This window comes from Theobroma cacao, chromosome 9 (genome assembly GCF_053813885.1).
Source record: "Theobroma cacao isolate CCN51 chromosome 9, ASM5381388v1, whole genome shotgun sequence".
In the NCBI taxonomy this organism is placed as follows: Eukaryota; Viridiplantae; Streptophyta; class Magnoliopsida; order Malvales; family Malvaceae; genus Theobroma; species Theobroma cacao.
Genome location: NC_142647.1, coordinates 10,086,781 through 10,107,952, shown reverse-complemented (window position 1 = coordinate 10,107,952; position 21,172 = coordinate 10,086,781). Strand labels below are relative to the sequence as shown.

The following is a 21,172-nucleotide window of genomic DNA, read 5'->3' as shown; positions in this document are numbered from 1 at the left end:
CCATTCAACGAGTGAAAAGCAAATTAGTAGTCTTTTAATCCTAATTATGCGAATTTAAATTTCAAATTGTTTTCTTACTATATTTATACTAATTATTAATACCATTGTTAAACTTAATATCGCAAGTCAACTCATATCAATTCAATTGATAATCTATTCTAGTTCACAAAGAAATATGAAAAAGTAATATACATATATATATATATACATCAAAAAATTATATATATTTTATTTTTCAATTTTTAAAACTTAAAGTATAAGAAAATATGATGGTAGACAATTTTTTGCTTTTGGTTTGTCCTTATTAGTTCTGAAACCTCCATTGCCTCAAAATTTTACAAACCAAGCAATTATAGCCGTTTTAAATAAATATTTTGATAGTATTAATTTATTTTTTAAAAAAATTATTTCACAGATGCAACAGCACATTTGACAATTTTGGGCTTAAAAAAGATGACAAAAATGAATTGAAGAACTAATTAACCAACCATGGTTAATGGGTCGCCCCATAGCTCCACTGGCACAGAGTCTAATCGTTTGTGTTTACTGGGGATGGTTTGGTCAAAGTCTGTCACCCTATTATTTTACAGCTATAAAGGACGATAGCATTTCCCAACAGCAGCCGTTAAAGCTAAGCCGGCCTTGTTCATCAGCCTTACGTCTTTGTGTTGTCTAATTTTCACAATGAGAAGTGATACGCTGCACCGCAAGTCAAATTACCTACACGCAACCAAACCACGCGTCACTCTGATGCAGCCTACCGATGCCGACGGTGTTTGATCGAGTCGCCCTCCTACTCGTACCTTGCACGCGTTTTCCTCCTAGAAGAGAAATTGCAATTGACATGTTGAAATTTTAATCAGTAAGGACTGAATTCGGACTTTAAAAAGCCAATTAGCTTTATTTTGAGACTTACTAATAATTTCTTGTAGATGTTAATTTCAAATATATTGTCGTATACTACAATACAACAGAAAATATTAATAAGAAAAAGCTAGTTAACAAACATTGACATTTTGAACAAATTGTTTTGTTATATTTATAACTTTTACGTGTGTGTGTGAATTGAAGTGAAAACTAGTTGAAATTCTTGCAAAACACTAAATTGTCTAAAAGATTGCAATCCTTTTTGCCTTGTGGTTCCATGGTTTTACATTTCAAGCGTAGCTAGATTTCATGACATTTCTAATAAGGTAGTAATAGGTGGCGTGCTAAAAAGACATAGAACCGATACACTATTATTATTACTATTTATCTTAATTGTTAGTTAAAAGATTTCAATGTAAATTATTTTTATTAATTAATAATCATGTAAAACTGTACTATTATAGATTTTAAGTTTAAGAATGTGGACGTACAAGTGCTCTTTGAAATTCAAACTAGTGCAAAAGAAATTAAAAAAGAACATAACCAAAAGAGTCGGAGTCGTTTGAAATTAAAACCTTTTGTGTTATTACTCTTGTTAACTAGATATGTTAAAACATAATAAAACACTAAAATGTGAAATTCTGCTGTGTTTGCACATGCTTGGAGCAATTCCCCTTTTTTCTTTGTAAGTACAATTTTGAGGAAAGTGGGACTCTAACTCAACATTATGAAGAAAAAAAAATTATACATATATTTATTATTAAGTTAAATACTCATATGTAAAACAAATCTTACGTTATTAAAATAAAAAAAAAATGATATGATTCACCTCACATTAAATTTTCTTTGAAATTGATACGCGTTTTCAAAATCAGGCCACCAAGTACACATGCTACATTTGCAAGGCAAGGAGAACTGTTTATAGTTATTTATTGTATGGGGTTTCCTTTTGGAAGACTAGCGATTTAAGAACATCCCAATAATGCGCGCCACCGACATCGGACAGGAACATGATGCCGTATTACATTACACTCAATTTAATTTAAACAATGGGATTAAAATTTTTGAATTACAAGACAAATTACTAACCTAAGGTTGGGGTAGCAACACCTAGAAATAGTCAAAGACCACATGGTCCGACATTTGTATATATATATACACATACCACTCCATCAAGTGATAGGATGTTGAATTTTGATAAATCTAATAAATTGTTCGTTAAGAATGGTGATTAATGTATAATGAAGCAGATTTGTAAAACCACCTCCTTAATAATTTGGAGTAATTATACAATTAATCCATGTATTGAACTCACACTAAATAATTTGATGTCCATATTTATATAATGCATGTTAGTACTTAATCACGTTACATCAATACTATTATTACATTATTCATAAAATATCACATCATTATTATCATGTTATCAAATTTAATATTACATTAATAAAAATATCACGTCAAAAAATCAAATGTCATGTTAGTATAGATAATAAAAAATATTTAATACATTGGATTACTGATATTATCAATTTTGAAAAATATTAAAATTTAATTTTTACAAATTATTATATAAAAATTAAATTCATTATTTTAATAAAATACAAGAACTAATTGCATAATTTGACCAATAATTTGAGATTAAACCTTGATTGAGTTGAAAGCTTCCATTGCGTGTTGACTATAATTATCATGTATCACCATGTGTTTACCTGCCTTAGAAATCGGGTTCAAGGATTCAAGTCTGTTGAATTGTACAATCATCACCTAGACTTCCTCCAAACCATTATTTATTACCATTCCACCACAACCCCACCCCCCCCCCCCCCCCCCCCCCCCACATACATAAAACATTGGACTCGTTCTGAGTCACACACTCAAGGGATTATTAAAATTCATGTTGAAATTAAATTGTTAAATGTATCTTAATCTCAACTGTATTTTAGAAATCAAAACATTTAGCGAAACACCGTGACTTTGTTTTTGGATAAGGTTCTAGTCAACAGGACATGTGATTGATTTGAAAGGATTTGTCCTTAGTAAATAAGATTGAGAACAATTTAAAAATTGCATCGTATACATTTTATTTTAATTATGTACGTAAATGAAAACCAACCAAGAATGGAATTTAAATAAAATTGAAAATAACAATTTTTTAAAAAAAATTTTGGAAATAGAAAATTTTTATAACTCTACTAAAAGTTTTAGAGAATTTAGAAAATTTTTCAATATTAAGAATTTTCATTTATTTTTAAAAAAATTAAAGTAAATAAAAGTAATATGAAATCAATAACTATTTATCAAGCTTAAAATAGAATAACACATGATTAATTAGTACCGTTTTTAAAACGAGCATTGTAGGGTGCTAATACTTTCTCTACATATAAATGACTCCCAAAACTTATTCTTTTTAATTAATTTAAATAAATTTTAAAATCTAGTTATAAAGAATAAATTCGATCAGGTGGGCAATTACACTTGATATAAAAAAACATTGGTTTTGACTCCTATTTATGTCGAGCAATCGAGTTCTTGAAATTGCAATTTATGACTTCATTGTAGATTTCAAGAGTTGAATCAGAAATTGATCATGTTTATCTTAAAACTTAATTAATTTAACTTAATTCAATAATTAACTCTATTTCTCTTAAGTTTAAAAAACATTGTATTTAGTCATTTTTTTATATCTTGATTATGATATTTTACTTTCATTTACTTATTGTTTTTAATCAATGTTGTGCATTTAGGATATGAGTTGTGAGAAAGGTGTACGGGCCTTCTCACTCACTTGGCACATTTGTTTAAATGCATTAGCTCTATAACCGGACTCCATCCTTTTAGGATGAAAACGAGTTGAGATTTCGACAATATGAGAAGTTTTAGCCTTTTTGACACCAAACTCAACATGTAAAAAATCGTAAAAAATATACGTTTAGATAAGTCTATGCAGATTTGAGTTATAGAAACATTTTAAATTAAGATACGTGAAGGAACGAATTTCATTCTAACAACATTGCCTATCGTGTTAAGAAAAAAAAATCAACTCCCATTTGAAACTCGAAAAGCAAGTTGTCGCGTATACTTGGGTAATATTAAACATTGGCTATTGTGTTTAGCGTATTTATTTAAAACAGCGTGATCTCGACCTCAATTAGCATTTAAGTAAACAAGGTCAAGCATAAATTTAAGTTTGATTAGAAGAACAATGAACGCTTAAACTTGATGAGCACTTTGATAAAGGGCGCTTACGCTTGACTTGGCTTGGTTGCACCCGACTTTGCTGCTTACAAACAGTGAACGCACCACACCACTAAACGGTCAGTGAAGATGAAATAGTCTCATAAAAAGCATGATCGCCAACTAAAACATCAGAAAACCATCAGGATACATTCCAGTTATTTACCAACTTGTCCACCATAATGAATCAATGCTCAATAAATTCAACAAAATCTCCATTTGTAGCTTATTAATTCAAGGATAACCATAGAAACTAACTAAAGACAATATCAAGAGAGCAATATGAACTCTCCATGCCAGAGAAGAGTCACCCAATTTCCAATGTGCAATCACAGAGGACCTGGGAAAGTACCATTCTCCCTCTGCTCATTCCACCTCTCAACCTGCAGTAATTTGGGCAGCATTCAATATTGTTAAAACGGAAAACACAAGTTAAATACAATGGGAGAACTTAATCATCTTCTGTTTTCTTTATAAATATCTGCTGATACAAGCACTAGAGAAAATTATTGAAATATTTTAGAATGGGTAGAATGTAAACAGTGAAGACCAGGATGATTATTCTGTTATTCATTGATCAACCAGCCCACCAATAGCAGAGAGCACAAATTAATACATTACAGCATTAAAATTAAAACGACAATCAGTACTACATTAAATAAAATCTCAAGAATTAACAAAACAGTCACCAGCCTTCCACTGTACCATGGTGAATTAAAGTAGTAGTAACTAACAACTCAAAAGATCATAAACCTAAACTCAGTCCACATAAGTCGCATATTAGTTTCATCACCTTATCTGTCTCCACATCTAACAACACTAGAATAGGAATATTTATAAGTACAAAAGTCCTTCAATGAAGATTTACTCTAGGATAAAATATTTCATACCAGGTCATAAACATAATTTTTTGCTATATACCATTTAACTCAAAGCTAGATCATCCATCAAATATCTTGACAGCCTTTATGAAACTGTCCATAAATTAATAACATGTCCAAATAGATTTTTTAAAGTTTCATCAGCAAGATCAATCATGATCCTGTCAACATGTCATATAGTACATTAAGTATTATGGTATACTAATATGATACATTAGTTCTGCTGATCAGTAGGGAAAAACACAGGTGCAAAAAGCTAAAATTCTCAACATAAACACAATATAGAGCACTTGGTGTGAAAAAGAAGCACCTGTAATTTATTTGTGCCCTTGAATGTCAGGATAATGTATTTCCTTATTCACAAGTATTATGATATGTATACATCAGTTGTTATCTAAAACCAGAGATTATGTCACAAGCTTTATCAATGATGCTACAACATTTATAAGGCATACTTAAACTTGTGTACGACAAAACTTGGTACTAGAAGGCAAAAATCAAGCACAAGATAAAAAGGTTATATGTCATATACAGCACATATTCCATTGCAACAAGGCAAACTCTCAATACTTATGATAATATAAAAAACTAATTATACTCACCCATTCACCAGGACAAAGAGAACGATAGTATTTGGCAAATCTTTCACATTCATTAGACTCTTCACCCTTTGCAGCCAAGCACCTGTAGTTGTTTTTAAGATTAGAAAATAAAAACAAAATACATTTGATAGTTTCCTAAGAAGCAAAAATTGAAAATTAACAAGCAATGTACCTGTGGAACTCAATGTAGCGGGTGAAACAGTGTCTAGTTTGATTTGTTGTGGGGAAGCGAAAGTCAGCCGGGGCTGTTTTCAGTTCAATCTGGGACTATACAAGAAAGAAGATAGTATGGAAGAAATGTGAGAACTAATAGATCGTTACTTGGTGTGAATTTGTTGCTTATCAGTTCAAGATGAAAATTTTCAACCATGACAGTCCAGAATCATTTACAAAAGCAAAAGTGATCAATCTGAAATCATTTTGCAGGGGTTATACATTAATAATTCAAAGAAACTATACAGTAGAATAAATATACACATTCATAACTTTAGAAGCCAACTGGCATGAATATGTATAAAGCATTTGCAGCAGCCAACAGGCTTCATGAGAAACAGACAAGAAAAGTCGTTGCAACTACCAAATGCCACATAAAGGGTATCTGAATATTCTTACTTCAGAATAGAAGTGTCTTCGGAGTCATAGTTCACAAACAAATTGATGGAGCATAATGGCAGCAGCATCCAAAAATGTTTAAGAGTCTTAAGGCTGCTTATATTCCCAAGCATTAAACTTGGTACATATCCAATGATGAGAGCTTAGTTGGGAGCTTGAGTAGACTTTATCATTTGCTTTTGATTCTTAGCTTTATGTTTATCTATGATAAAGTCACAGGTTCTTATTTCATCCTGTTTTCTGGCATTTTAAGTAGGAAGGAAATTTTAATAATTTTCTAGTTTGCTGGAAATTACAGATTTACATGTCTAAGAGTCTTATTTTGGGCTTTCCCTAATGTTATTGGGTTTTATTTGTAGTTTAGGTACCATAATTTTAAATCAGCTTGTTAGTTTCTTAATTGGTTCATTTCCTAATTGGAGTCTTAAGTATCTTTCAAAGTCCTAATTGCACTCGGAGAGCTAGTTCTTATTGGACCACGAATGCTAGGATTATATACATAATCAATTCTCTTGTGGTTGTCTAATAAAATCAACCTTTGGTGTGATTCCTTAGGCCAAAACCTAGATGATTTCTTCTTATTATTTTCCAACATTATTTCAGATTTACAACTAGGGGTGGTAAAACCAGCCCGAACCCCAAAACCCAGCTGAAAAAGCCCAAACCCGAATTGGCAAAAAAGTCAGAGACCCAAACCCAAGAAACATGAATCTAAAATTACTTGAACCCAAAAAAACAGAACCTAAAATGATCTGAACCCAAAAATGATGTTGAAATGGTTACATCTTACATAATATCTAAAATGGTTAAAAACTAACTCAAACTTGGAACAACCCGATCCTGAAACAATCCAAACACGAAACAGCCCAAACTCGAGATGACCTGAACCCAAACCCCCTTGTTTGCCACCTCTATTCATAACCAGTCCCAGATTAATCTTTTTAAACCCAAGAATAGTCATTTATGAGACTCTAACTTAATCCACACTGAAGCATCTGTCAAGTTTTCCCCCTAACCATCAACTAACGTTCAGAGACATGGTTCACAATACCAGAACAACCTTTGAACAAGAAAGCTGTCCGACATCACAACTTCCTTAAAACATAGATGTTCCAAGAAATACATGAAAGTAACTTCATTAAATTATTCAAAGATCTTTCTTCAATACATTCAAGGTCATTATGGAAAAGAAATCAAGAAACAAATTAAAATTAAAAAAGCTATATGCTTGAACTTGACCTTTTGCTTTAAAATATCCTAGTTTCACTTCAAATAATACTTTCACTGACATAGAGTCCACTATTGTAATCTAATATTCTTCAAGTACTTCAGAATTTATGCTTCTAGTGGAACAACACTTAGTATAGGATGACTTTTGATGTCACCACCTGTTGCCTATATATAAGTAAAATTATAATCTCTCCAATGCCTTCGTTAGTTATCTCCTCCACATAAATCATTTATGAAACATTTTCTTTTATAATTGTTATATATGTAATATATATAAAGAAACATAATGCTTTGGCTTGAATAATATACTCTCACTCTACCTTATCCTTCATAGAATAAAGGCGAAAAGGGGTTGCAAGAGACAAGCTTTTGTATGTTACAAGTAACGATGATTAAGGTTACATGTCAAATTATATCCTAGTTTCAAACTAAGAGAAAAATTTGCTGGGATAACAGATCTCAGAGTAAAACTACTATCACTTATGTCCTAAAATAATGCGTCATGGTACAACCTTCTACTGCCATACATGAAATTCTTCATGGGACCTGGATTGGAGCCTAATGCAATTCTAACCAATGAGGGTTGACTCCTGACTTAAACAACTCCAAATTCAAGGTACTAAATTTCTAAAGCATTCAGCTGAGAAAATAAATCCCATTTCACATGAAAAAGACTCAATTTTCTTCCCTAAAGCAATAAATTTCATAGATTCTTCTCATCAAAGGACTTTGAAAATTGATATTCCCCTTTCCGTCAATCATTTAAACGCAATTTAATTTATGAGCCCCTCATTCACAATTAAATAAAAAAAACCAACAGAAGAATAATATCCAAATTCAAAACTAAAAACCCTAGAAAACAATCGACCGATATTAAACAAATAAGAAAACAATAAATAGATTTGAGATCAAATGAGCGAATCACTATCGAAATTTTGATATCTAAAAGGAACACGTTTCAATTTCTTTTCATTGCCGGCGGTTTCTTGACAAATAGAAGGAGGAGAAAAATTAAAGAGGAAATGGAAGATTACCTCGTCCGCCATGACTGATCCGATCAAAGAACAAAGAAGCAAAGTGGTAATGTTTTCTTGACAGGAGACTTTAAAATAGGCATATAAAAAATGAATGACCAGCAAATTCTCTCCGGTTCGTCCTACGACTAATAAGAATACACCACGTCATCGAACACTCAGATCCTAGGTAAAGTAGTAGTAATTAACCATTAAACACGACAAGTACGTGAATCAATGCATTAACTTTTTTTTCATTATTAAAAAATTATATACACTTACCATTAAATAAAATGTTCAAATGTTAATTCTATTAACTGTTGATAATATTCAACTTTAATTTTTCTTATAATATTTGAATTGTTAAATTATAGTTATGTATGATACATTTTGTTATGTAAATTTTAATTTCAATTGAAATGAATTTGAATGAAATAAATTCATCAAATTTTATAATGAAAATTTTAATTTATTAACTGATAAATACATGTATCTTTTTAATAAAAATTTTTCATATTTTAAATTCATCAAGTTAATTTTTTTACCATTAAGAAATTTTATTTTTAATAAAAAATGTGATGAAAAAGATATTTCAATAATTAAAACTCTTAAAACGAAAATGAGATAATGAGAGTGTACGAGATCATAAAAAATAACTTTTCAGTATATAGTGTAAGATGAAATGTTATTTATCAAGAACAATTTACAGTAATAATTACGAAATTACTTGAATAGAATTAATAGTGTTTATTCGTTAAGGGATTAATATTGCTCTGAAAATAATCCACGCTAAACTATCAATAACAAGTAATATTAATTAATTGTCAAATTGCTTGAACAATTGGTTTTTATTTACAAAAAGTATATGCGAAGTATCCAATTAAATAATCCATTTATTATCTTAAAATTTCATATGTTGGTGGAATATTTCAGTGCGGCAAATTTGACCATAGTATAACAGCAAAGTATACTTTTAATTTTAATGTTAAGTGAGTCTACTTAACATTAATTCAAAAGACTTTTAGTAAGGATAAAAATGACTTTATATATGTATATATATATAGATATATATATGTATGATTTTCATTTTACCACGTGAGTGTTTTTATTAAAAGAATTTAGGGCTAAAATTACTTTTTTTAGTAGATAAAACTAATTTAAGACGAGTCATTTGTAAGGTAAATCTGAATGAGCTTGGCAGCTAAGTCTTTCACCACGTAAGTTGCATCAAAGTATACCAATTGCTAAGAGTTAATTTCAAAGAAAACAGATTCCTACCATTACTCTGTTCCTTCTATTTTCTCGCCAACTATATCCGTACGCCACGTACCTTAACGATCAGACTTGGTAAAAACATGAGACGATTTATCCCCAAAAAAAAAAGTATTAAAATTAACAAAGTAGCTGGGGTGGCCTATATACTTTGGCATTCACTGAACAGAACTAGTGAGAAACATTTGAGCAAGGTCTCTATTATTCCTTTCAAGTCTTGTTCTTCGTTGATATAATGGCGGATAATGCCAATGTAGCAGATGCTGTAGCAGTGACAGTGATTGAAGAGAACAAACCTAAACAAGCTCAGGACGTGAAGAAACATATTATACCGGAGAAAATTTTTCAAATGGAACAAGTTTCAGGTATGTTATCGGTGGTCTCTTTTGTTCTTTCTCTTCCAATCCTTGCCTCCGTCACCTGGCTGCTATACATGAAAAGCTATGACTGCGAATGGCTCTTCAAGTTGCCTAGTTTGCAGATTGGAATTAGCATTGGTTTGATCTTTGTCTTCTTGATTTGCAATGCTGCTCTCTTCTTGAGAACTCGGTTAAGCCCCATGGTGGGAATCCTTGTGGTTATGGTGCCATTGTTAGCGATGCTTATCGTCGGCATTGCACTTCTGGGTGCAAATAACATGGAAGGCAGAAGGATTCCTGCTACGCCATCGTGGTTCCAGATGAAAATCCGTGACAACAGTCTTTGGAGCAACATCAAACAATGCATTTACGACACTGGCGTTTGCGAAGATTTGGCCACGACATCAGTGGACCTCAAATCATATGATTTCAGTATGAAGAAGTTATCATCGATAGAGGTAAACCATCATTTTACATATAAAACCGATTCTTACCAATTCACTTAAGCTGACACCTTCTGATTTGTACTTGATTGATTATATGTGTCATATTTAAGTCCGGATGTTGCAAACCACCCACAGTCTGCCAAATGCAGTACGTGAATGCCACCTTTTGGAAAAAGGATGATAGACTGGTAACGCAATCTTTTTCATATAACAATGAAGACTGCGATTCATGGAGAAACGACAGCGACATCTTATGCTACGACTGCAAGAGCTGCAGAGAAGGTTATATCAGCACATTGAAAAGCAAATGGTTGAAACTTGGGGAGTTTCTAGTATGCATGGCTGTGCTACTTAGCACTTCTCATTTGTTGCTATTCCTGGTAACAATGTGGGAGCTCTATGTATCTTAGAGCAAAGCTCAAAGGCTGATGATGCATTTTCTTTTTTTTATGTAATCTTTTTCTCTCTTTGATGGTTCGGATTTTATTTGGACAAATTTGTTTTAATTGCCAAAGAGTCAAAATAAAATAATGAAAAACATTTTTGTGGTTGAAGCCATCGTTTCCTTGCACCAATTGTACCCCTTTTTCTATTTTGCTTCAACAGGGCTAAAAATTTATGAAAATATGTAGGTGGGATGGGAGCCGATTGTTAGAAGAAATAACTTCTGCCTAAGTTTAGTCCATTATCCAAATTGTTTAGGTACCCTTATTATGACCATAACACGATTTTTTTAAGAGTAAAACTAGATAACTAACTAGCACTACACGCTGAAACAGGGCAGCCGCAGAGGACTCCTAAGTCCTAAACTATACATGGAAGATTTCCCAACTGAATTCATTTCTTACTTTACCAAAAGAGAATAAACAGTTTCAAGGCATAAAACCAAACAACTGGACCTGCATAAAAATTCCTTCAAATCAGAAAATGCTGTATCTAGCAATCAAGGTCATTACAATGGTAATAAATTCTACAAGTGATAATACGCAACAGAAGATTGTATGATATCCCTTACCTTCGATTTGCTCTCTCTCTCATTGCTCCTTTTTTTTTTTTTTGTCTTTTTCCAGTTTGATAATTGCTTGAAAATGAAGCAAGATCAAATTTGCAAATCTCACCACTACTCATTCTTATGGGATTTCAGTATAAGTGATAAATAGGCATTCATAGGCGCCAAAAGTTGGAGAATAACTCGTGACACTAAAGGCACTCAAATCAATAACATTCTCTTGTAATTGCTTCAAACGCAAGCAAAAATGTACATCTTGCTTTACCTTTTTCCTACTCTAAAAGCATACATACATACATGGTTTCAACTGAATAACTGTCTATAGTGCAATGAATTCTGAGATCCTAATTTGCAACAAAGATGAAATGAGCATATTGTGACTGCTGACTTTGATTTGTGGTGCTTTATAACTGCTGGCAACTGTTCAATGGCTAAATGTTAACATTCTACACCTTTCACAATAAACTAATTCACTCCCTGTATACTACAAACCGGCTACACTGAGCCAAGGCAAGATAGATTATGGACACCTTGCATTGCAGTTTCTTCTTGTTTACCTCTGAGCAAGTGATGGATCATATGGTGCTCCCCAGACCGGACCAGTAACCGCTTGACTTACAGTTGCAGCATTAGCAGCTGGAACATTGGCACTACTTCCATATGGGATCGTGCTGTCTGCTGGGCCAAGATGCATCTGCATTACAGGCCTACCATATCCTTCAAAATAGTTGCTGCCACCTTGAAAAGGTAGTACATATGAAGGATCACCATTCATGTAGCCACCAGCATATGGTACTGGACCTATTGGCACTACAGAACACAGCATCAGTGCAAGTGTTAGTGAAGGGAAAAGTAAGGGGCCAATATAACCACCATCTCTACTGGAAAGGAAAGTTACCATGCACTCTCTTCTCAGCACTCAAGACTTCAGTGCGTAACTTTTCCACTTCTCTTGCCATTTCAATCAGATTCTTCTCCATAGCTTGCATTTGCTCCACTTGCTCTATGTTTAAACCTTTTTCATACTGAAATGTAACACTACACATAAAAAAGGTCAAAACAATAATCAGAGCCAACTTCTTAGCAACTGTATGGTGGAATACATAACAAATGATATATGTAACAGAGAGATATTGAGGTGAGGCACACTTTTACTTTGCTGCATAGTTCTAGGAGGAAAAAAAAAGGATGAAAAAGGGCTAAGCTTGAGCTATGAGTACTTAAGCTTTAGTAGTCATGAGACTTTGTATCTTTCTATCACATTCAATAAGAGCAATGATTTACTCTGATAAATATAGGGACTTTGACAGTGAGAAATCAAAGTGCTGTTCAAACTAATTCTAGGGTGACTAGGTTCAGACTTGGCACCGAATTGCATTCTAAGAGACTGCATAGCATTATACATGACATCAAGGATTCCTCTGCGACAGACAACAAAATTGCATTGAGTTCGACATTGCATTTAGATTATAAATTGAAATCTTTAGTGTTTTGTTCAGTTCATCAAATTTGGACAACCAAATGCAACTGTACACTTGATTATGACCTTATTTGTTGAAACCTTTGGGTGACCTTAAAGGACTGACTTAAGTTATATTGAGTGACTTAATTCGTGGGGCAAATGATAACACTTGTAAGGTGTTTTATACATTTTGGCTAAGTTTAATATTGTATGTGATTAGGGATAAAATGGTCACATGATTATATTTAGGGTACAGGTTGTGACAATATATAAAGTTGGTGTCATCCCAGAGCAAAATGTGGATGAGATGGATGGAAACTCATTAGAACCCTCTCCTTCCAGCCATTTACTTAAAACAGCATGCCATTGCCACATTAGAGCAGGGGCATGGGGCAATAATAACAAACAGCATATTTACCAACATGTCAATTTTATTAACAGTTACCAGGCAATTAACATTCAGATGAACAAGAGAGCAAATAAATCAGATTTACAAGAAATGAGGTCCTAAAATTTGCATGAGTTTGAATGACCAAATGCGGCACTTAGTCCTGTGGTATTATTATTATTTTGAAAAGTACTGTGGTATTATTTGACAAGACCTTTTCCATAATAATCAGAATTTTGTCAAAATAACAGCAAATATTGCAACAAAAGTTTTCAACTTTAAATACTTACTAAAGGGTCCCGGGACATCAAGCAAGCAACACTTGTTTGACTCACCGTAATCTCTGGTGCTCTTTCCTCAGACCTGCAAGTTCAGCGTGCAACTCTGGCAGACTATTAACATCAGCATGGGTTTTCTGCAACTCCTGAGAAGCCTGTTGAATTTGGGCAATCAACTCTTGTCTGGCTTTGACCAAGTTTTGTGCCTCAATGTTTGCCTCTTGCAACTCCTTTTTCACACTCTCACCAACCCGAATATCTGCTTCCATTTTTGCAATCTTTTCCAGCAGAACCCTGATCTGGATATCACTCTCAGTCTGGATGCTTCTGATGTGTTCCTTGAGTTTCTGCGCTTCATACCGAGTAGCAACAAGGTCCTCCCTCAAGGCAACATGAGTAGCTGCCAGTTTGTGATTGTCCCCAGCAAGTCGCTCAATTTCTGCAGCCTGAGAAGCAATCTTGCTCTCTAAAAGCTCAGGTGGAGGAAGTGACTCCATTGCCCAATGGGCAGCAGGATGACCTGAGCCAGCAAGTGAACCATGTTGTATCACACCTGGAGCCTGGAGTGAACGTCGCTCATATGGTGATCGGATTTGTCTAGAAGCCATCTGTCTGATAATCCACTCAAACTAGGCCACACTTGAATAGTAATCTGGAGAATAGACGCCTTAGCTGTGGACACCTACCTTCTTATTTAAAAAGAAAAAAAATGCAACAGAACTGGTCACAGGCCACAAGATCATGTATATGATAATAAAAAGAAATTAAAGAGCATGCCCTACTACAACCAGATTCTACTTAAATAGAAACACAATTTTAAAATGCAGAGCACCCCCCCACCTCTCTCTCTCTCTCTCTCTCTTCCAATGGCAACCCTCCTCCCAATAGAGGGGAGAAAAACAAAACAAAACCAAATGCGAAAGGGAAAAAAAAAAAGGAAAGCTTTGATACAAGCAAAAGGAAGAATGTCCTTCAAACTTGAACTTCAAATTATTCCCAATGAAAAGAAAAACTACAATATAATCATATGATGCACATGGGAGAATCCTCACTCAATAAGCAATAACTGCCAAGAAGTATTACAAGCTTCCTTTTCGTATCTCTAACTTCTATTGGATGAATTTAACTCAATAATACATCCAGCAACAACAACATGAATTGAGCGACATTTATTAGATTAATACAAACTATGGAACAGTTTTGCTACCATGGAAAGGGAAATAGATCCTTTCAGTGTGCAATTTATTTACATGATAAACACATGTAAAATTCACTTATGGTAACGTTGATTTCTGAAAAAAATAGTACAATGCATCATTACAACAGATAAAAACTACGGTTCTTCTTGTTAACTTGATTTTCTCTAATTACTGTTGTCTTTCAAAAAACTTTCCTCATCATTTATTATATGTGGATAGATTAGGCCACAGTATTCTGGTAAAATGAAAAACTAAACTTGGTCGTAACAATAGAAGGTAAAGGATAAATTACAAGAACCACCCTGAGGTTATACAGAAATTAAGATTGACACCTTGAACATTGTGGAGTTACAGCCTGAAAGATACATTCACCTAAATGATATTTCTAATCTTTTGACACTTACTTCCCTACAAACACATTTTACAAGATAAGAATATATTTTCTTTGGAAATTTGAGGAAAAAAGTTTATTTTGAAAATGACCTTAAGGGTGATTTTGTTATTTAACCAACAGTAAATAATAAGAGAATACCTATATCCTCTCCAGATTGCGCATCAAAGTAACTTCAATAACTACAAATGACTGGCATGAATACCAAAAGTGACATAAGACCTTAATATTTAGATTTCTCCTGCAGACAGGAGAAATCAACCTGTAGTACTAACAATTGCTGGAGAAAAACTACTGAAAATACTCTTTCTGTCTCAATAGCCAAAACAAACCACACAAAGAAAAAGAATATTAATGGCATCCTATCCTACACCATCTCAATCTCACTTGAGAGTTAACACCAGCCTTTGAAACAGATATTACGATCAACTTGTAATCAGTCAACACTCTGATACCTACCTGCCAACATCATAATCCCAGACACAAAATTTAGCAAGAATTAGAAGTTAAAGTTTCACTACAAGCATCTACCCAATTGCTTAAGCAGTCATTTCTCCTACTATAGTTTCTCCAGAACTCCTGTACCATCAAACTCTTTGCACTTAGCTTAAACAAAATGCAAACTTCCTCAAATTAAATTCTCCCAGTTACATATCTCATTAAATTTTTATTAGGCGATTATGGTTAAATGTGATTTTCTGTGCTTAACCTATGAAAACTTAACAATTATAGACAGGAGGGGGCATCAATGGAAAATAGACAAATGGGACAGCAAAATCAGCTAAGCCTTCCTACATGGCAGAAAAAAGGCCAGATTCACAAAAGAGGCTTTGCAATCTACTTAGAGGACTCTCAAAGCTGAGGAGAGAGAACGTTGCTCTCCGGATTGGTGCCTTTTTATATCTGATAAATAAATTAAGGGACAGATAGCTTCAAACTAGCATAAAGATCACAAATCAAAGAGAATTTGGAAAAGTATTGTTTTAACGGATTGGGATAAATAGAGGTTGTTGGCTCCACACTGGAGTAAAGCATCAGCTTTGAGCGTGTGTGTGCACTAAAGCACATCTATTAATAGCCTTCCATAGCATATAAGATGCATGTCCCTATTTCCTATTTGTATGTTGCAAGGGGAAAAGAATTAATTTTACCAGTTCTGACACATGAATGCAGACATCAACTAGGTGAAGTGGCATCATCAAATGCCTATAAATACCCGACCATTCTAAAGACAAACTTCTTTTGCTTATTCACCTCCAAACTACTAAATTCTTTATATTGCTTCACTTTGTTCTTTTATATATGAGTTAAAATAATAAGTTGCTTCTTTACCTTGGTCATTCCAAACAGATTATCCCAAACATCAATAATACTTAACCATCTATTAACCATCTCATTTTTAGACAGCAATAGAAAGGTCCAATCTGTTCTCCATGCAAAATCATGGTGTATTATTGCAGTCTTGCTTCATTCTGTTAATAGCCAAACCAAACAATAAGAAATGCCATTTTAATAATCCCCCCTTAACACTGCTAATCCCTCCAAAATTTTACCATCTTGCTATGACTACAATAAATGCAAATTTGACTTTAGCAGAAATCGAACTGACACTGCCTCATTCCACAAGCACAGGCCACTACACCAATTTAAAAACATAATGAAAATTCCCCCATGATTTGCCAGGGTACTGATTTATGACTTTGATATTGTGGTAAAGTGGAATCCAGCTCAGACTTGCTGGGAAGAACTCCACAGTATTCATCAATATATTCACGATTTTTGAAAGTCTATACTCTCATGATGGCCTTAGATCAAACAAATGTGGCAATCCCTACATAATCAACATTCAAATCTTTCTCTTTATGCATAACAATATCAAATATGCATCACCTATAAAGGAAGAAATTCCTCTATTTCTTTTATTACAAATTCCTATGCATGATAAAATTTACTTTGAGCAATTGTTGCCCTACAGTAAGCACATCAATTTTGCAATTGTTGCCCTACAGTAAGCACATCAATTTTCATTTGGGTTTTTTCTGAACCACATTATTCATCAATATTTTACAAAGTTTTTGTTAGTACTTAGCCGAATCATGTCCACAATGTCCTCCTCCATCACTAATGTTGATCTCATGTTTCATGTTCAATATATACTTACATCATAATTTACTTTTGCTACCTAGGTCATCTAGACAGACGTATAAGTAAATAAGGATTACCAAACCAGACTGTCATACCTTGAAACTCTTTCCAATTTATTTTCTGACATCTTTCAAGAATTCATTTTTGGTATGGTACTTGAAATGCAGATTCTGCAAACTTCCAGACTTCAAGAAAAAGGTTTTAATTGTTCAAGTTTCTTGATTAATTGTTTCATTTTGCATTAATCAATCAGTTTCACTATAAAACTAAACTTATCATACCAACAATGCCCCTGATTGAATAATAAAAACCGTTCCGAGCAAATTACCTTTTGGTTGCAGGGCTTGAGAAACCGACGATGGTAGCCTTTGGCTTTGCGCAACTGAGTCAGCCACCTTCAAATTCCAGACAAAGCCCAAACTTCACCCATCAATTTTCTAGAAATCAAACTTCAAGATTCTGAAGAAATTGTTTTCCTTCAAGCCTGTCCTTTGATATTAAGCTTTTTAGAGTCTCTGAAGCCAGGTTGAAGAACAAGAAAAAGAAATGAAAAAGAAAGGGAAAAAAGGAATGCAAAGGGAGTTTATAATGCAGTGGAACTTTCCTGGAGATCAGCACGGGCAAACCCAGGCTTGCTATAGAGGGTAGAAGATTTGTCTCTCTTTTCTTTTGCTAGGTGAGTTTTTTTTTTTTTTTTACTATTTAATTTTGGCCAAAATTTTTTTTATCATTTTTTGAAATAGCCGTCCCATAATTTTAACTTTTTTTAATCTATAAATAAAATTTTGAAACAAAAATACTTTTAACGAGAACTCTTCATTTATGCGCATTTTTATTCATGCGCATATTAGTGTGAAAATAAATCTGTTCAAATTTTTTCACTCAAATTTTGTTAAAACCATTCTCATGTTGCAAGAGATAGTTTTTCTAATTTTTCAGAAATTGCTGTAAACATAAATACCGTACGTATTACACTACAAGTCTATTATAAGATCTTTTGATTTTAATGGTGAGAGATAGAAAAGTGTTCGAGCAAGTTTACAATTAGTATACGATAAATCATTAAATGTCGATTTTTTTGTTGTGTTCTTGAGTGAATTTAGTGATTTGATTGCCTTATTAATTGAGAATATGGTTCAGTGTTTTGTTGTTCAATGGTAATTGGGTTTAGTTTGAAGCTGTTGAAACTCCATGACCATTTGGGTGGAATATTGTTAGAATATGAAGAGAAAATGGGCATGGCATAACGTGTAACAACGTGGATATTTTATTCATGGCATCTAACAAATAAGTCATTAAACTTGGCGTGTAACAAGTAAAAACATAAAGGCATTTGTGTCTAACTAAATAAGTAATTATTTTTGTAAATGTCGTGTAACTTCTCTAGGATAATTGTTCATCAAGTGTAGCTTACATGTGCATAACTGTATTCTATTGAAAGTAGATTTTAAATAGTACAAAAAGGTTGATGTTAAACCAAAGGAGGAATCAGTCGTGATGAATCCAAAGCGTTGAGAATGATGTGAAATTAGAAACCCCTGCTACTATGGTGAATCGAAAGAGGAAGACGTGAACCCAAATGAGGAACTGGTCATGCTACAACAAGCCATATGGCATTTGTTACGCATGGTGTGCAACAATTATATTTGACTGCATGTTTAAAAATATCCCACGTAACACATAATGATGAGAATATATGACACATCATGGAAGGAATATGTGACACGTCATGGAGAAAATATGCGAGACGCTATGCTGAGAATATGTGACACGTCATGGTGAGAATATGTGACACGCCATAGAAGAAATATATGACACGCCATGGATGGAAGATGTGACACACTATGGTATGGAATATGTGACACGCCACAATGAGAATATATGACATGCCATAGAGGGAATATGTAAAATGTCATGGTGAGAATATGTGACATGCTATTGAGGGAATATGTGACATGCCACAGTGAGAATATGTGACACCCCATGGAGGGAATATGTGACATGCCACGCTACAGTGAGAATATGTGACACGCTATGGAAAAAATATATGATATGCCATAAAGGGAATATGTGATACGTCATGAAGATAATATGTGACACGCCATAAATTTAAATAGAAAAAATTGTGGATATAAGGAAACTGTTTGAAATTCCATGACATGCATATTAACGGTGAGGTATCTAAAATAAAACACCATCATATTCATCAGCCCAAACAAGAAGGTCAAGTAAAAGCATTTAATTCATTCGTCATTCCCAAAGGTACCAAGGTGTTTGACTTAATTTGGAGCAAAGTTTTAGATCACAACAACAATGTCGGTATTGCGTGAAGAAGTTAGTCAGTCAATGGTGAGTTTTCTTTTGTTTTGTGTTTTTTTTTTTTTTTGTGGGTTTTTTGTTCATTATGTTGCTTTATGAAATGTTTGGGTTTAGGGTTACGCAGTGATATATTTTTCTTATTTTTTTCATGATTTTGGGATTTTAGCCTAAATCATGGAGTGAACTACAACACTATAACTTACATGGTTTAGGTGCGTAACAACATTTTAAAGGGTCTACTAGCATGTAACAACAATAAATTTCTTCTATTTGGCGTGTTTCTTCAAGTGGGTTAACTGTTTTTGGGTTTAAGGTAGCATTACATGTATGGCGTGTAGTGTGTAAACTGCATACTTTGCATGACATATCGTGTAACAACGTGGGTTTAGGATTCATTCATGTCGTGTAATAAATAAGTAATTATATTTGGTGTGTAAAAATATATAGGCATGGCATGTAACAATATTTTACTTGGTCTGCATAGCATGTAACAAAAATAAATTTTTTTAATCTGGCATGTTGCACATTATGAGTTAACTATTTTTGGGTTTAGCTTAGCGTTACATGTATGGCATGTAGTATGTAAACTGCATACTCGGCTTGGCATATCGTGTAACAATGTGGATTTAGGATTCATTCATGGCGTTTAACATATAAGTAATTATATCTAGCGTATACAACATTGTACTTGGTATGCATAGCGTGTAACAACAATAAATTCCTTCTATCAAGCGTGTTGTACATTATGGGCTAATTGTTTTTGGGTCTCGCTTGGCATTACATGTATGGCATGTAGTGTGTAAACCGCATACTCGGCATGGCATATCGTGTAACAATGTGGCTTTAGGATTTATTCATGGCATGTAACAAATAAGTAATTACACTTGGTGTGTAAAAACATATATGCATGGCGTGTAACAACATTTTACTTGGTTTGCATAGTGTGTAACAATAATAATTTTCTTTTATCTGGCATGTTACACATTATGGGTTAACTGTTTTTGGGTCTAGCTTACATGTGCATAGGTGTTATGTTTTGCAAATGAAGTTTAGAGAGTATGATAACCTTGAAACTTCGCTTGTTGTGTCGAGGGAGAAGTAAGCCTTTAAGGTCTCCATTAAAACCCTCTGTAAGTGGTCGCAATTACAGAACATAAACAAAATGCTCCCTTAGAAAAGGGAGTATGAAGCAGTGAAGCGTACATGCTTCGATATGCTGCTGAACGTCTATCCACAAAGCTTTTCTTGCATTAGTCTCATGCAGAACATCATGGTTTGTCGAATCACTAAACCAAAGGCAATGGACCATGAGTTATGGTTTGTCTGCAAGTTGCACATGCTTTTGGTCGTCGTCCTCGTGGAGGCATCGATTGACTTGGAGATGATGCTAGATTTATGGATGGAACTGCAAACGAAGATGAACAATTTTGTTTATTACGCTCGTATCTCTTGCATTGTGAAT

The 21,172-nt window shown here is 33.6% G+C and overlaps 3 protein-coding genes across 5 annotated transcripts; 1 reads left to right on the top strand and 2 right to left on the bottom strand.

The window, feature by feature from the left end:
* Positions 1 to 4,200: 4,200 nt before the first annotated feature.
* On the bottom strand, positions 4,201 to 8,619 carry LOC18589072 (Cytochrome c oxidase, subunit Vib family protein). Its single transcript, XM_007013892.3, has 4 exons — positions 8,464 to 8,619; positions 5,760 to 5,854; positions 5,588 to 5,669; positions 4,201 to 4,487 (listed from the first exon to the last, which is right to left on the bottom strand). The coding sequence occupies exons 1-4, from the start codon at positions 8,473 to 8,475 to the stop codon at positions 4,434 to 4,436; spliced, it is 243 nt and encodes an 80-aa protein (XP_007013954.1). The 5' UTR covers positions 8,476 to 8,619; the 3' UTR covers positions 4,201 to 4,433.
* Positions 8,620 to 9,949: 1,330 nt separating this feature from the next.
* On the top strand, positions 9,950 to 10,929 carry TET15 (tetraspanin15). The gene is made up of 2 exons (XM_007013891.3): positions 9,950 to 10,531; positions 10,630 to 10,929. The coding sequence occupies exons 1-2, from the start codon at positions 9,950 to 9,952 to the stop codon at positions 10,927 to 10,929; spliced, it is 882 nt and encodes a 293-aa protein (XP_007013953.3).
* Positions 10,930 to 11,714: 785 nt separating this feature from the next.
* On the bottom strand, positions 11,715 to 18,097 carry LOC18589070 (protein FLX-like 4). Of its 3 annotated transcripts, none has more exons than XM_088810222.1 (4): positions 17,720 to 18,097; positions 13,714 to 14,342; positions 12,427 to 12,566; positions 11,715 to 12,329 (listed from the first exon to the last, which is right to left on the bottom strand). In XM_088810222.1, exons 2-4 carry the CDS (start codon positions 14,262 to 14,264, stop codon positions 12,082 to 12,084), a joined length of 939 nt encoding a protein of 312 aa, XP_088666348.1. In that variant the 5' UTR covers positions 14,265 to 14,342; positions 17,720 to 18,097; the 3' UTR covers positions 11,715 to 12,081. The 3 variants fall into 3 exon arrangements, with proteins under 3 accessions (XP_088666348.1, XP_017983326.2, XP_007013950.3); XM_018127837.2 differs by having other exon boundaries at positions 11,715 to 12,338; positions 13,714 to 14,345; positions 17,720 to 18,095; XM_007013888.3 differs by having other exon boundaries at positions 11,715 to 12,338; positions 17,720 to 18,094.
* Positions 18,098 to 21,172: the final 3,075 nt, after the last annotated feature.

Coding starts and splice junctions, on each gene's coding strand:
- TET15 (XM_007013891.3), top strand. CDS start 9,950: ATGGCGGATAATGCCAATGTAGCAGATGCTGTAGCAGTGACAGTGATT. Junction 10,532..10,629: donor AGAAGTTATCATCGATAGAG/GTAAACCATCAT, acceptor GTCATATTTAAG/TCCGGATGTTGCAAACCACC.
- LOC18589072 (XM_007013892.3), bottom strand. Junction 5,670..5,759: donor CGCTACATTGAGTTCCACAG/GTACATTGCTTG, acceptor AAACAACTACAG/GTGCTTGGCTGCAAAGGGTG. Junction 4,488..5,587: donor CTCTTTGTCCTGGTGAATGG/GTGAGTATAATT, acceptor AAATTACTGCAG/GTTGAGAGGTGGAATGAGCA.
- LOC18589070 (XM_018127837.2), bottom strand. CDS start 14,264: ATGGCTTCTAGACAAATCCGATCACCATATGAGCGACGTTCACTCCAG. Junction 12,567..13,713: donor AAAGAGCACCAGAGATTACG/GTGAGTCAAACA, acceptor TTTTATGTGTAG/TGTTACATTTCAGTATGAAA. Junction 12,339..12,426: donor TGCTGAGAAGAGAGTGCATG/GTAACTTTCCTT, acceptor TGTGTTCTGTAG/TGCCAATAGGTCCAGTACCA.